The 17,378-nt window shown below is 36.4% G+C and overlaps 1 protein-coding gene across 1 annotated transcript in view; it reads left to right on the forward strand.

Moving 5' to 3' along the window:
• Positions 1-17,378, forward strand: part of DTL (denticleless E3 ubiquitin protein ligase homolog (Drosophila)) — an 85,172-nt gene that overhangs the window by 54,823 nt on the left and 12,971 nt on the right. Inside the window, exons 12-13 of the mRNA XM_006888010.1 lie at positions 5,418-5,507; positions 7,867-8,002. Coding sequence (XP_006888072.1) covers positions 5,418-5,507; positions 7,867-8,002 — 226 coding nt within the window. The remainder of the gene's footprint in view (positions 1-5,417; positions 5,508-7,866; positions 8,003-17,378) is intronic.

Below are 17,378 nucleotides of genomic sequence, written 5' to 3' on the forward strand. Positions count from 1 at the left end.
TAGTATTTCTAATCTCAACTTTCTAAGGAAGTGCCAGACTACTTTCCATAGTGGTTGCACCATTTTATATTCCCACCAAAAATGTGTAAGAGTTCTAGTCTCTCCACACCCTCACCTGCATTTATTGTTTGCTATAAATTGCTATTAATAAGATGATATCTCGTTGTTCATTTGAATTGCATCTCTCTGAAAGCTAATGAGAGCTCTGGTGGCATAGTCCACAGGGATTTGTGCTGCTAACTCAGAAGCTTGGGTGAGATGATACCTTATTTATTGTTTTGATTTTCATTTTTCTGATAATAAATGATCTTGAGCATTTTTTTTTCATGTCTTTGTTGGCCATTTAAGTGTCCTCTTTGGTGAAGTGCCTATCCATGTTCTTTGCCCATTTTTTAGTTGAGTTGTTTGTCTTTTTTGTTGAGATGTTGGAATTTTCTAAGTATTTTAGAGATAAATTTCTTGTCAAATATTTTTCCAAGTTTATAAATTCTCTTTTTGTTCTTTCAGAAAAGTCTTTAGATGCACATACAGATTAAATTTTTAGAAGATCCCTATTGTCCTAGTTGACATATTTGATAATCTATTTATGCCATAAATTAGGACACCTAAATTTGCCCCAGTTTTTCATTTGTTGATCTTTAGTTCTCGATTTTATACCTAGATCCTTATCCGTTTGTTTTTCTAGATTTGCCAGGAGCTTGTTAATTTTATTAATCTTTTGAGAAACCCAAATTCTTGTCTTGTTAATTCTATTATTTTTCTGTTTTCTATGCTTTCCCTTTCTCTGGACGCTATAGGTTTTGTCTCCTTTTGACATTAATGTGTTGATTTTGATTTCTTCTTTTTTGAAAGTATGCTCATTGTTATAAATTGGCCCCTTACACCTGCTTTCAAAGTTTCCCAAAGATCTTGATATGTTTTCATTCTCATTTGTTAATTTTATAGTGTGGTTATCTGAGAAGATGCTTTATAGTATTTTTTAATTTGTGGAGGCTTGCTTTATGACCTAACAGTTGGTCTATTCTGGAGAATGTGCCTTATGCACTGGAGAAGATTATATATTGTGCTCCTGATGAGTGGAATTTTCTCTATTGGTCTTTGAGATATAGTTGGTTAATATCATTGTTTATCTTTCTGCATCCTTGTTGACCTTCTTTCTGGTCATCTGTCCTTTGTAAGTGATGTATAAATGTCTCTTTTGTGCTAAAAGGGTTCATTCCTTGGAAGAGGCTATCATGCTTGGAAAGGTTCAGAGTCACCAAAGTAGAGGAAGACCCTCAACACAGTGACTGCAGCAATGGGATCGAGTTTGTCACAGATGGTGAGGATGGCACAGGATAGGACAGGGCTCAGACCTATTATTCATAGTGTCATTATGAATCTTAACTGAACAGCAACTAAGAACCACAATATAATTACTGTGGAGTTGTCTATTTCTCTCTTAAAATCTGTTGAAGTTTTATTTATCTTGCACATCTGTCATTAGGTGTGTAGATATTAACCATAGTTATGTCCTCTTGTTCAGTTGACCTTTTGATCGTTATATAATGTCCTTCCTTGTCTCTTATGCTGATTTTTATTTTGATGTCTGTTTGATCAGAAATTAATGTTGGCATTCTTTCTGTTTTTGATTACTGTTTGTATATTTTTCCTCCACTCTGATATTGAATCTGTTTTGTCCTGTGTCTAAGATGTGTCTCTTGTAGACAACATAAAGGCGGGTCAATTTTTATTAACCATTCTGCTACTCATTTTCTCTTGACTGATGTATTTAAACTATTTAAATACAAGGTATGGTTTTATTCCTGTCATTTTGCTGCGTTCTGTTTGTGGTATTGCTGATTTCTTCATTCTACCTGCTTTTCTGTGCCGAGTTCCTTTTATTATGGCTTTTTGTTTCCTTCATTGTTCTTGTTTGGGTGCTTACTGAGTTTTTATGGTTTTCCTTTTTTTGTTTGTTTTTTTATGAGAAAATTTACTGTTTTATTCCCAATCTAAAACAGTTCACGTTATTTCAAAATCACCTTGACTTCCTCAATATTTGTTCTATCAAATTAAAATTAACTGAAATAGGACTATACAGGACAAATCCTTCCTGTAGCCACCCCTCACAAGGATAACAAGGTGCGACATAAAATATAGTTTCTAATCCTTATCAAAGTAGTGCTGCAACATGAAACTTGATTCTCACATGGCTTTGCTCTTATGGTAAGATGGAAATTTCTCTTATGCCTGAGGACTCAAATCAGATAAAATCTGATGTCTGAAAACTTGACCACCAGTTATATGACATCAAGCTACATGGATCCCTGCTGGTGTAGTGCACTGAGTGTTGAGCTGTGAACTGAAAGATCACTGGTTTAAATCCACCAGTTACTACCCTGAAAGAAGATAGTCCTGTCCCATCCCCACCCCTAAGGATTTATAGCATCAGCTATCAATGGCAAGTCGCCATGAGGTAGAATGGACTTAATAGTAGTCAGTTTTACATAGAATGTATGCATATAATAGTAATGTTTAGAGGAGACAGCACTTACGCAAATCCATTAACTTGTCATGCAGACTGACTTTATAAAATAGAATATCTTGTAATAAATAAATCTTTTAAAATATGAAAAATACATTCAAAATAAAAGATAAAAATTAATCCTAATCCCAATGGCAGGAGAACCTCTGTAAATGCGACTGTATATTTTCTGTCTTTTTTTTTTAATTGGCTTATTGGTTATATACAAAGTTCGTATACATTGTGTTTCACACCTACTCTTCATTCATATTATGTTTCATATAATCATTTATGTGCATTATTTTATAAAATTAATCACTGTTGAATTTTGTCCAACATTACCCTGTCTTTTCATCCAGATTCTTCCCAACACCCCCCAAACTGTGCAGCCGTGTGTGTGTGTGTGTGTGTGTGTGTGTGTGTGTTTCTTATTTTTCTCTTTTTTTGTTGTTGTTTTTGGTTTTGTTATCTTAAGACCTTGGAACCACATTGTACACACTAATCTGCTCCCAAAAGGTTGTCACTAAATGCTGGGGTTTCTATCCATAGTCAGTTGCCAGTAAAACAGATGAATTGCAATATCCAAAGCACTTGCAGATCCAGAGAGAGCAGTCTTCTCAAAAACTGCCTTCCCTTCTAAGGTTGAGTTTTGGTTTTTATACTTAAGGCTAGGTCTTAATTTACTTAACGTACTACTTTTGCTAGTTCAAAGCTAGCTGTGACACTGATGTGCCAAATGTGATAATGGTTACCCATGGTGGACAGTGTTTGGTGGCGCTTCTCGATTAAAACAAGCTTGGAAGCAACAAGCTTGGAAGCAAGAGTGGCATCCACTTCTAAAATGGCTTTCTTCTGGAAACTCAGTGAACATGGAAAAACGACCAAAGTTATCCAAGTGTTCAGGTCTTTCATTCATAGGGTCTATGACTCAAGGCACTTAACAACAACAACACAGTTCAAAGCTATAGGATTTTTACACCCAAACCAGTTTACAACATACATGGGTTAAATCCTAATCTGCTTAACGTATCACTGTTTCTAGTTCAAAGCTTTAGGATTTTTACATTCGAAGAGAAATTATTTTCTCGTAACTAAGCTAACAGTTCAGTTACTAGAAAACAAACTTGGGTAGAAGTAAATATACTTATAACTGAGAATAACAGTTTTAAAGACATCAATTCTAATCCAATAAAGATGCATTTTCCCTCCAGGTAAATAAACAGCTTAAGATACAGTTCACATATGAGAAAAGTAAAACTTTAAGATTCTCACATATAGTTTCTAGTTAACACAATTTGGGGTACAGTTTACAAATGACTAAGAAAAGATAAAGACTAATTCAATGGAAGATTCATTTCCTCTCATGGTAAACAAACAGCTTTAAGGTATTCTGCATGATTGAAGAAGTTACATATGAGTCTGAAGACCATATGTTCAAATAATCCTGAATCCATTAATACTGCCCTATCAAGGTCACAGCCTTGAAAACTCTGAAGCACAGTTTTACTCTGACATACATGAAGTCACCATGAATCAGAATAAGCTCCATAGCAACTAATCACAACAACAACATACTGCCTTAAGGAAAAATCTTTTTTATTTTAGTAACTCTGGGAGTCTATATTCTGAGTCTTTGTTTTGGAAGAAGGACTGTTGACTTGTTCTAAAAGAATATACATCAAATACGTTCAGGATATATAGTCAGTTTGCTGTTCTGGAAGTAACTGACTAGATAAAAAAATTCATTGTAAAAACAGGACTAATTTGTCTGTTTGACATGGATTTCAGTGGCTTGACAGTGAGCTTCAGCACAGCAAAGACTGGAATGTAGTACAGTGAGGCTAGCATGGAAGCAGAAAGGGTTTTATTTTTTGTAGAGGGTCCCTGTGAGTCAGAGTTAACTCAAGGGCACCTGACAACAGCAGCCTAGCACCTAAGGAACCTTGGTGACACAGGGTTAAACAGCTCCTGCTAATTGAAAGTTCAGTAGTTCAAAACCACCAACCCCTACATGGGAAAAAGGCATGACAGCCTACTTCTGTCAAGATTGCATCCTTGGAAACTGTAAGCATTTACGGTGTGCTATACGTTGTAAGTCATCATTAAAGAATTTGGGGTTTAGTATAATGGAGAGTGGAAGATTTTAGCAGTGTAATAACATAATCTGACATGTATTTTTAATTCATTATGACAAAAAGTTGATCATTACTCTATATTGGGAGGAACATTCTTCTAAGTGGTACAGCACTCTTCTGTCAACATGCTGTACTGAGGCAACCTGGTTGCTGTGATGCTGAACCTTGTGCTCTTGGGGTGTCAAATGCCATAAAAGTTACCCATGGTGGACAGTGTTTGGAGCTCCAAGTTTAAGACAGGTTTGGAAGCAGGAGTGGCATCTTTTTTTCTAAACAACATGCCTCTATGAACTTTGATAAATAAAGATAGTTATAGAAAGGCTTTTCAGGCCTTTTGTTCATAGGGTTGCTATGAGTCATGCTCAGCTCGATGGCAATCAACAACAATAAGGGTGTCTACGATTTATACAGGTTTTCAGATCTTGGTTACTTGGCAACTAAACCTTATCCTTTCTTAAAATTTACTAGGTAAGAGACGAGGTCAGTCTTAAACGTCAGTCAAGATAAGATATATATAGCTAGATACTATTGGTTTGAAATAAGAACTATTCTGATATCCAAGCTCATTAGTAACTTAATTTTGACCGTTTTCATTCTGTTAGATCAGTAACAAAAATACTTTTATTACCCATTGGGGCTCTTTCTGAACAAGGCGTGTCTAGGGGCCCTTGGTAATAATCCTAAAACTTTCTAAAGGGTAAATATGAAGAGAAGTGTGTATCTGAAGGTCTTGCACTGCTCTACTAACTTGTTTGTTTCTTTCAATTTTGGGTTAGGTTTCCACACCCCAGTATCCTCCCACTGTGCTCCTGGGTCATTCTCAAGAGGTTACATCTGTGTGCTGGTGCCCATCAGACTTCACAAAGGTTTGTAAAGATAAAGTAGATCCCAGATTTTTACGTTTTTCTTAAAATTCATTTGAAAGTTATGTAGACTTTTATGTTTACATACATTTCAAAATATCTTGATGTCACCTAGGGACCTATATCAGAGTTCATCTACCCATAAAGACATTGCATTATATACATAATAGTAAAGATGGATTTCTGCTTCCCTAGAGTCATTTCTTAAAGCATTAAGTATTTTTAAAAAAAAATTATTACATTTCATTTTAAATTTAAGGTGAAAATGAGTATTTTTCACTTTCTGTACATTATAATGTGATGTATTAAAAGTTACATTCATAGGCCATCTTGAATTTTCACATATGGTAAACAAAAATGTATTCTAAAAGTTTAATTAAATTATCTTAGTTTTAAAAGGTAGACAAATATTTTAGACACTAAACAGAAAAATATGTTCACCTTTTTTTTTTTACGGTCTGCATTCTATGTGAATTCTTAAAAACAAATCGTGAATACCACTGAAATTCAGAAAAGTAAAAAAACATAAATAAACCATATGTATGTTACACACACATAAAACAAACCCTATTTGTATGTTTTATGTATTTCTGTAAGAAGCTCTGGTGGACTAGTATTAAGGAGTTGCATCGCCAATTCGAAAGCACACTTTTTTTTTTTTGAAAGCACACATTTTGAATTCACCAGCTGCTCCATGGGACAAAGATGGGCAATCTCCTGTGTGATTTACAGCCTCTGAAAACCCACTGGAGAGTCAGTGAGTCAGTTTCAACACTATAGAACATAACAAAAAACATTTTCTTTTTGTATGAAATACATCTTCTCATATTTTGTATGAAATATATGAATTTCATGTAGTAATACTCACCAGCGTTCACTCAATCCCCTCAGCCCTCATCACATCTGGTCTTTGGCAGGATAGCTCCTTATTGTGGAGATCTCCTTTTCCACGTGTATGAAGTTTTGAAGTTTTGTTCCTATCTGTTTTTATATCTTCTGCAAACTCCTAGCCGGGTCTAGATGTGACACCCTTTGTAGCTTTTCAGTACCATTATGGATTTGTTTTAATTTTTACACTTCTAACATTTTATTTTCTATAATCCTTGCAGTTGATTTTATGACAGACCATTTTTTCGCCCTAAATTGCTATATATAGCCACAGTTTTCCTCTGAAATGCCACATAATTTTTAGGGTGTTCCTGTGAATTTGCTGCTGTTTTTTAACATGGAGTATTACATACACCTTCACAGAATTTACTAAGGAGAATGTTTTGTTTGGGTTTTAATTGGAGAGACCTAAATTTACATTCTAGCTGTTTAATTTAATTGTGGCAATCTTGGACAAATAAATCTTTTCCCATTTTGTAGATAAGGACATGGGTTTTCTGTTTTGTGACAAATGAGATTAAGAATGTAAATGGCTCAGTCAGGCACATGTAGTAGGTACTTAGGAAATAATAACTGTTATTTCTAAACTACACGAATTCTAGACATTTCTAGACATTCCTTGTTGAGCAATTAAATATGTGTGTCTTCTTTTTGCCTCCCAGTAAGGAAAGGAAAATTTGCCAGTCTCTTGGGGGCCAAGATATAAGAGAACGTGTGTTCCCTTCTCCCTCTCCCACCCGCTTTAGTAACTGAAATAGAGAAATTACATAAACAAATGCTGGAGAATAGCGCTGGTACCAGTGGACATTTGCCACGAGATCGTCAAGCTTAGATTTTCTCTGCCATAAAAGGCTTGGGATCAGGAACAAGAATGGTCAGATATTTTTAAAGGGGCAAAGGTTATTTTTAACTTCTTTCAGCCTAGTGAACTTGTTGATTTCCCAGATTGTTTCTTTACCTATCTCAAGGGGGGAAACTCAAAAGAATTGTTTCATTCTACTTGTCACAGTCTTAAGAGGCATGGATTAAGTCTGATCTTGGAAATGGTCCCATTAGTTTAACAATTAAAGAGAATAGGCAGAATTCAGAAGAAAGTTGTAGAAGTAGAAAGTTGGTAAAATACACTGTTGACTATTTAACAGAGAGATGGAATAAAAAAGGTTTTAATTACATATTTCATACTAATAGAGAAAATTACAAAGCTAATAAATGAATTTGATTTTATACCAGAAGTTTAGGGTAATGAAAGAGAGAGCAGAATGTGTACGTTTGTCTAAAGAAGCCAGTAGAATCAGCTTTGACATTTAGAATGGTTTCTGAAGACAAAGAATGGATATAAATGATACTCTAACATCTTATCAACAAGATAAGTCTTGAGTCATGAGCCCTTATGACCCGTCTACATTTTATTATGTTGTCTGTCTTTGGTTGAAACTTGTTGGTTGAGAACTCTCTCCTTTGCTTTACTTCTCAGATTGCTACATGCTCTGATGACAATACACTAAAAATCTGGCGTTTGAATAGAAGCCTACAGGAGAAACCAGTGGGAGATAGGTCTTCTTTAGTGGGTTGGGCCTCTCAGAAGAAAAAACAGGAACAAGCTGGCCAAGGTAAAGATCTCATGCGTTATTCTGAGCTCTTTTATAAATTGTGTGGTCTAATCCTACAGTACAAAATTGTAAAACTAGATTTGCTCTTGTTTTGATATGTTTTTGCGTGATTTTAAAGAATGAAACGATTCTTATGACATTCAATCTTTTCATTATCTTAGGTTTAAAGCCCGGACAAGGCATTGTAGTTCAATGGTTGACTTACTTAACAAATACTTACTGAGCCCCTATATTGTTTTAGGCATTATTTTTACTAGTTGGGCACACAGCAATAAACAAGAGTCAGAAATCCAAGGCTGTAAATGCTGCCTGCACATTATGTGTGAGAAGCAATAAGTAAGATAGTGTGTCAGATAATAAAAGAATCACATAACATGAAGACGAGGGAATGAAAGAATAGACTGTTCAAATTTTCAATTAAATGGCAAGGAATGGCTTCAATGAGATGATATATAAGGAAGACCTAAAGACTAGGGAGCTGCGTGGATAAAGATGTTAATGTAACTCTGGTAACTGCAGCAAACAATGAGGAGGAAACTGCAGAGTAGAAATAAAATTCTTACAGGACTTTGGGTTTTTGTAAAAAAAGCTTTTGAGCAAAGAAATGCCATGTTCTGATTTTTGTTAATTTGATCATCTTTGTACTTATGTTGAAAAGATTTATAAGAGTAAGATGAAAGCAGGAAGCTTATGAAGAAAGCATTTGAAATAATTTAGAAGTAGTGATAATAACTTGGAACAGAATGGTAGCAGAAGATAGAGTCATGAAATTCTCAACATATTTACAAGATAGGCCCAATAGACAGGGAATTCAGGGTTGGATAGGAAAAAGAATTACCAAGGATGACTCTTTTTTTTTTTTTTAATTTGAGTAGCTGGAATAATGGAGTTGCCTTTAACCTACATCAGAATGACTGCTAGAAAAAGACGTTTGAGAGGGACAGCTAGAGTTCCATTTGAGTATCTTCTTTTCATCATTATTAGACATTCAAATTGTGTCAGATAGTTGTTTAGAATTATTAAAGTCTGCAGTTCAAAGCCAGAATTATAAATTTAAGAGTCAGTCTTCACATAGGTGGAGATGAAAGAGAATATATCTAAAATTTAACTTTGAAGCACTCTAATGTTTAGAGGTTGCAGAGGTAAAGAACACTGACAAGAAAAACCTGGTTTTGCTGCCTGAAAACTCAGTTAAAAAAAACATTTACGTGAGGAGAGGGCATGAATTTAGTCACTATGTTTCTGGAATGTTAGGTAAGATGAAACCTAAGAATTAACCTTTGAATTTGCAATATGGAGGGTGAGGGTCATTTAGTGATTTTACCATGGTTTTGGTGGAGTGGTAGTGCCCTAATTGCTATAGTACGGGCATATATGGAAGAAGAGAACTGGCAAATCATAAGTATAGATGGTGTATATACCTTTTCATGGAGTTTTGCAATCAAGGGAAAGGAAAGAGAAGCAGTAGCTGGAGGAAGATTGGAATTCTTTTGTTCTCTTTTGTCCCCCTAAGTTTCAATATAGTATTCTGTGCATAATTAGAAGGATTCACTTGAGAGGAGGGGAAATATGTTGGGGCTTTTTAAGTAGGCGTAAGGCAGTGATATGTAATACACAAATGGAAAGTTTTGCCTTTGTCAGGAGCATAGAGTGCATATAACAACATGAATGTAAATAAGTGGAAAGATGGGATGGGCAAAACTTGAGAAGATACTTCTCTTTATTTTCTTAGTGTAAAAAGAAGCAAGGTCATCAACTAAAAATAAGAATGATAAAAACACATGAGTACAAGTTGAGAAGAGGTAAAAAAGTTTGAAATAATCATCTGGAAGAATAAATGTTGTAGCTATGTGACATCAAGTTGCCTGCGACTCATAGTGACCTATGTACAGCAGCTCTGAAGCATGCCCTGAGCCAGTCTCACTGACTCTGACTCACGTATCCCCATTGCCCCAGTTACTGTATCAATCCGTTTCATCCGGGTCTTCCTCTCCTGCACTGTCCCTCCACCCTTCCAAGCATGATGTCCTCCTCCAAGTACCGGTCCTTCCTGGCCACGTGCCCAAAGTGTGTGAGATGGACCTTCATAATCCTAGCCTCCAAGGAAAAACTTGGTTTCACCCTCTCCAAGACAGACCTGTTTGTTTTCTTGGCAGTCCATGGTAGGTTCAAGACTCTTCTCCAGCACCACAACTCAAAAGGCATCAATTCTTCTGTCATCTTTAGTCAATGTCCAACTCTCTGAGGCATAATAAGTAGTTGTGAAGACCATGGCCTGGATCAGGCACACATTACTTTCTAGACTGACATCGTTGCTTCTCAGTATTCTGGAGGGGTCCCTGACAGCAGATTTTCCCAGTGCAGTTCATCTTTTGATTTCCTTACTACTGGTGCCAAGAGTGTTAATTATGGAGCCAAGCAAGCTCTGTTAACAACCTCATTCTCTTCTCCATCTATCCTCATGCTGTCAGTTGGCTCAGTGGTGAGAATCTTTTTCTTCTTGATATTGAGCTTTAATCCATATTGAAGACTACTGTCCTTGACCTTCTGCAGCAAGTGCCTCAGGGTCCTCCTCAGTTTTAGCAAGCAAGTTTGTATCATCTGCATAATGCAGGTTGTTGAGTCTTCCTCCAGTCCTGATGCCACATTTCTCCTCCTAAAGCCCTGCTTCCCAAATTTTCTGTTCTGCATATAGATTGAAAAGATAGAGTCAGAACACTTCCCTGATGCAACTCCTTTCCTGATTTTGAATCATGCAGTGTTTCTTTGTTCTGTTTTGAGGCCTGTTTTCTGGCCTGAAGAAACCTGGCAAAAAAAATAAAGCCCCAGGAATTGAATTGATATGTTTCAACAAACAGATGCTGCTGTGGACATGCTTCCCAACCTATTTCCCTCATAATCCCCACTCCCAGTACCACAGTCTAGGAGTCAATAATGAATAAACAAACCTCTTGCTGCCAGTGTGGCTCTAAATGCACCTTTTGGCTGGGGTACGGGCTCTTTATCTGCCTTCTGTTCTGGGACAGTGAGAGGCTGTGCCAGTCTCACCACCTCTGGCCTTTTCAAAGAATTGCTCACAGCTCTATGCCCTTATGTCCCATTTTCTGCCCTCTACACAGCTACCTTGTTGTTATAATACTTTTTTCTTAAGTTTATAAGTTATTATATGTTGTTGAATCAGAACAACTCATAGCTGACCTCCAGTGGGTTTTCAGAGGCAGTAAATCACCTAGGAGGTGATTGCCCATCCATCTCTCACGGAGCAGCTAATAGATTCCAATTGCATGCCTTCAGGATGCAGCATAGTTTTTCAACCACTAGGCTACCAGAGCTCCCTTTTCTTAAGTTTAGAAACTATAGAAGAATAATGAGGAAAAGCTCATCGGTATTTATACTGTTGTTACTGTATACTGTCAAGTCAGAACTGACCCATAGCCCTCCCATTGGGTTTTCTTTAGGGAGCTCTGGTGGCCTAGTGGGAGGGAGGGAGCTGCACTGCCAATGCAAAGGCCCACAGTTCAAAACTAACTACCACCTGCTCCGTAGAAGAAAGATCGACAGTCTCTTGCTATATGATCTGCCTCTGAAAACCTGCTGAAGGGTCAGCTCTGAATCACTTCTGACTTAATTGCACATAACAGAAACAAATGTATAAATTTACCTGACATTCATGGGGAAGTCCCCATTTGTGCATACTTTTTAGATAGCCATAAGTTATACTTTAGCACTACTTGAGTTCTTGAAACTTTTTCACTTGATTATGATATGGGTAAACATTTTTGGTGTTTTGTGTGTACATCTTTTAAAATATTCCACTGAGTAAATGTTCTGTTGTTTACCTAGGTTGTTTTTCCTTGTAGTTGCTATATAATGTTTTGTTAAAAGTTAGTCACTTCACCAAGGAAGACATTCAGATGGCCAACAAGCACATGAAGAAATGTTCAAAATCCCTAGCCCTGAGAGAGATGCAAATCAAGACAACCATGAGATATCATCTCACTCCAGTAAGACTAGCAAAATTTAACAAAACAGCAAGCAGCAAATGCTGGCGAGGTTGTGGAGAGACTGGAACCCTTATTCACTGTTGGTGGGAGTGTAAAATGGTGCAACCACTGTGGAAAGCATTGTGGCGCTTTCTCAAAAAGTTGCAAATAAAGATACCATTTGACCCAGCAATTCCACTACTGGGAATATACCCTAAAGAGACCATAAATTACATCCAAGGAGATATATGTATACCCATGTTTATCACGGCTTTGTTTACAATAGCAAGGAGTTGGAAACAACCTAAATGCCCATCAACAAACGAATGGGTAGAGAAGCTGTGGTATATTCGCACAATGGAATACTATGCTGCATTGAAATTCAAAACAAGGAACTCATGCAATATTATTCAAAATGGGTGACCGTGGAGGACATTATGCTGAGTGAGGTATCTCAGTCACAAAGGGACAAATGCTATATGGTGCTACTGTTGTAGAATGAGGCTAGCATTGGGATGGGGGTAAGACTGAGAAAAACTGGATGAAATATGTTTACGGCATTGAAGTCTATGGGGGAGAGAATAGTCTAAAAGCATTATATTTTAGGGCATTATTTTTATCGTAGGAGTATGCAATGAGGGTTGCAGAGTGGATTAGGTTTGGGGTAGGGGGTGGGATTTGGGGAGGTGCGGGGGGGATTGTGTACCAATGAGGGAGTTTTTCTTTTGCTTTTCAAGGAGAGGAGCAAACGGGGGGCGGGGGGGAGGTTTGTGCAGGGAGAAGGGTGCAACAATGAATGAATGGAATTAAAAAAAAAGAGAAATTATTCAGAAAAGGAAATGCAATGTTTCATATGACCTAGATAATGAAGCCATCTTCATGTATTGTTATCTCCACAACACTCAATTGATCTTACAGGTCAGCCCTATTATTGTGGAGATCAAATATATACGAAAAGACGTGAAAGTCTTGTAGACTGGCTATCACATATAGCAACAGAAATTCATTGTCTTCCAGTTTAGGAGCCTAGAAGTTGAAATCCAGAGTGCTGTCTATCCCTAGAGGAAGGCTTCTTCTGCGTGTCTCTTGATCCTAGGAATTTCCTAGTACTTTGAACCCTAATCCCAAAGGACATGTCCCACTCCTGATTTTCTTTCTTAGTGATATTTAGACTCTCCCTAACTCTGACTTTTCTCTCCTTTTGAATCATATGAAATAAAAGATGTTAGAGACTATGCTTCAGAGAAACTTCCCTGACAGGTGATAAGGGCAGTAATAAGTATAAAGTTGCTGCATCCTATCTTGAATCCTTTTTTCAACTTGTGAGCTTACCCTATCATGGGGGAGCATTACAAAACTTTCATATTGCTTCATTATGTAGTCTTGATTTGAATGGCGTAGGATTTCAAAATTCAATCCATGATGAAGACTCTTTCTTTGTATTTATTTTATTTATGACTTTTCATGTTTCATGGGTGTGTATATTTATAATATTTATCATTTGGTGGATATTTTCAACCATTATTCCCATTATTTTCAACTAATATTCAACCAAAATGTTTTCTTTTCCCCAGCCTCTTCTCTTGTCTCATATAAAAGAAAGTTGATATTTATTCTTTCATTGGTAGTACTAAAAGCAATTCTCTTTATTTTAAAAATATAATGAATGGTACAAATTTCTTTTTCTTTTTCTTTTTTTTTAATTATTTGTGTGTGCCATCAAATCAGATCTGACTGGTACAGGAGGAGATTGTCCCTCCTTCCTCGGCAGAGCACCTGGTGGATTCGAACTGTGCGCCTCTGGGATTGCAGTGCAGCTTCTTGCCACTAAGCCACCAGAGCTCCCCCTATACTTATTAAAATGTTTAGAAGGAAAAGAAAATAACTGTCCATAGTATAAATTATTATTATTAACACAGAATATTAGCAAAGGAATATGGGATCAGATTACATTAAAATTACTTGTTGCTTTATAATATAGTAGCTAAAATTGTGAAAGATGCCATGTCTATCAATAGATAAATTTATAAAAATGTTGCATATTTATATACTGCTATTTAATGCCACCATATTGAGAAATGATGTTCTAATTCATCATTGTCTAATGTTAAAATATAGATGATTGCTGAAAATACTATATGAAATAAATTGAAACAGACAAAAAAGGGGAAAAAAAAGTTAGTTTGTCTCCTCCCATTAAAATAGATTCCCAGAAGTGGAATTCTTGTGTTAGTGGCTATACTTATTTTTAAAGTTGTGATTTAAAAAACAAACAAACTCAAAACATGATGCTTTTAACAAGATATTTTTAATTTGTCAATTATCCTTTGTTTTAAAAACCAAACACCCAAGTAAATTAACTAAATTTGGACTATAATAACATTTAGCCACTATTGAGTATACAAATTTTTTTTTAAAAAAAAAAACTATTTGTCTTTGCGTCAATTTCAACCTGTAGAGAGCCCACGTGTGTCAGATTTTAAGTGTACTCCTTAGAATTTTCGGTGGTTGATATTTTTTATTACTCATTTTCACTCAATCACTCAAAGATATTTTATTTTATAATATTAATTACAGTTGTAAAGGGCCATTCCGTTATATACAACATCTTAATGGAAACCTAATTCTGCTCTCCCTCTAATTTCTGCTTCTTCCTTTGCATCCCCATCAGCCTTCCACTAGTATGTCTGTATTTAAACCTTTCCTTAGTCTCTTTTGTTTCTCCTCCTTAGTTCAATCACTTCCACATATCTTGTTCTAGATTGTTAATTGCAATATACATAATGTTTGATAATCTGTTTGTTTCAAATTGACCTTCTTGCTGCAAAAGATCAAGGACTTTGGTATGAATTACATCTCAACATCAAGGAAACAAAGGTCCTCACGACAGGACCAGGAGTCAACATTATGATAGATGTAGAAAGGATTGAAGCTGTCCATGATTTCATCTTGCTTGAATCAACAGCCAACACCCTTGGTACCAGCAGTCAGGAACCTCTCCAGAATGCTAAAGAGCAGTCATGTCAAGTTTGAAGACTGAGGTGCCCCTGATTCAGGTCACGGTCTTCTCAATCACCAGCTATGCATTAGAGAGCTCGACAGTGAAGAAGGATGACAGAAGAAGAATTGATGCCTTTGAATTTTGGTGCTGGAGAAGAGTGCTGAATATCTTGTGGCCTACCAAAAGAACAGATATGCCTTGGGAAAAGTGCAGCCAGGAAGCTCCTTGGAGGCAGAGATGGGGCAGCTTAATCTTTCATACTTTGGACATGTACCTCGGCAAGACAATTCCCTGGTAAGGGGCATCATGCTTGGAAAGATGGGGGGCCAATGAAAGAGAAGAAGCCCCCTAAATAGATGGGTTATCATAGTGGCTTCAGCAATGGGCTCCAGTGTGTCAGAGATAATGATGATGGCACAGGATAAGGAAGGATTCAAGTTTGCTGTTCATAGGGTTTCTATGAGTCGTACTTAACTTCATGACACCTTGCAACAACACACTTAGTCCAATACAATATTCATTAATCATTTTTTTCCTGCTCTACTCACTTCCCCAAACCCATAATCATTCTGTTTTGATAACTTTGATCTATATAGTATTTTTCATTTTGCGACTAATTACTCAGCAATAATATCCTCTAGACTCACCCATGTTACATACTGTTTTCATGAGTTTTTTGTTGTGTCTCCATTGCTTGACAGTACCACATTTTTTTGGTCCAGTTTTTGGGTTTGTTTTTTTCTTCCTTATGGATGGATACTTAAGCTGCTTCCATCTGTTTTCTGTTGTGAATAATGTGATAAACATGAGTATGCAGACATCTGTTTGTGTCACAGCTCTGATTTCTATAGGGTATATTCCAAATAGTGGAATAGTTGGATCTAAAAGTATTTCCATTTTCAGCTTTTTGAGGAAATGCCATCCATAGTGGTTGTACCATTTATATTTCCATCAGCAGTGCATGAGAATTTTAATCTCTAACATCCTTGGCAGCATTTGTTGTTTGCTGTCCTGTTGAGCTTTGCTATTGTTGTTGGAGTGAGATGAAACTTTATTGTTGTTTTGAGCATTTCTTCCTGTGTTCGCTGGATACTCAAATATTTCCTTGTGTGAAGAGTCTTCTCATATCTTCTGTTCATTTTCTAATTGAGTTGCTAGACTTTCGTGTTTACTTTTTTAAAAAAAAATTAAATTCATTGTTGCACAGTTTCTTCCTCCCCCAGTCCACCCCACAGTATGCCTCTTCTTTCAGATTGTTGTCATACATACAATACCTGATCATATATTCCTTTCAGACAGTTTTTCCTTTTATCTGTTCCAATGCAGTGTTCATTATCCACTCTTCCCATTCTCTCCCCAGCCCCCGACCCCAATATGTCCTATTTTATAACAGCAGTCTTATGCAGTCAGTATTTGTCCTTTTCACTCAGCATAATGTCCTCCAGGCTTCCCCATATTGTATAATGTTTTACAAGTTCTTAGTTTTTCAATACTGTGTAATATTCCGTTTTGCAAATATATCATAGCTTTTCTATCCATTAATTTGTTGATAGACACTTGGGTTGCTTCCATCTCTTCACTATTGTGAATAATAGCAATAAACATACATCTGTTTCAGTCGTGGCTCTGGTTTCTTTAGGAGTCTTTTTCTTGTTAAGGTGCCACAAGTATGCATAAATTTTAGATGAGGCCTTTGTCAGATATATCATTTTCAAATTTTTCCCCTCAGTTTGTGGACTTCCTTTTAACCCTTCTAAAGAAGTTTTGGAATGCACACAAAAATTTTATTTTTAGAAAATCCCATTCATCTATTTTAGACTCTTGTGTATTTTTTACTATGTTTGAAAGCATATTCATTCCCTAGGCTAGGACTTCTAAATTTGTTCATGTTTTTCCTCTGATGATCTTTAGAATTATTTTTTTTTTAGTTCACCCTTAGGACCTTGATCTACCTTCAGTAGTTTTCTGTGTAGGGTATGAAGTATCGATCTTGTTTCTGCAGATAGTTCTGTTTTTCCAGCACCTTTGTTAAGGAGATTATTGATTCCCAATGTAAAGGATTTCATCTCCTTGTCAGAAGTTGGTTGACCCTAGAGGAATGGATTGATTTCTGAGTTCTTGCTTCTATTCCAATGGTCTCTGTGTCTGTTCTTGTACCAGTACCATGCTGTTGTAATCACTACAGCTGTGTGGTAGGTTTTGAGAGGAGGGAGTATAATACCTTTTACTTTGTTTCAGGATCCCTTTTGTCTCCAAATGAAGTTGGAAAAAACCTTTCCATGTCCTTGAAGAATGACATCAGTATCTGTATCAGGATTACATTGAGTCTGTAGATTGCTTTTAGTAAAATTGTAATTTTGACATTTCTTGCTGAGTCTTTAGGGTATTCAGT

Source organism: Elephantulus edwardii, unplaced genomic scaffold (genome assembly GCF_000299155.1).
Source record: "Elephantulus edwardii isolate Elephantulus edwardi_28Jun2011 unplaced genomic scaffold, EleEdw1.0 scaffold00063, whole genome shotgun sequence".
NCBI classification, from domain to species: Eukaryota; Metazoa; Chordata; class Mammalia; order Macroscelidea; family Macroscelididae; genus Elephantulus; species Elephantulus edwardii.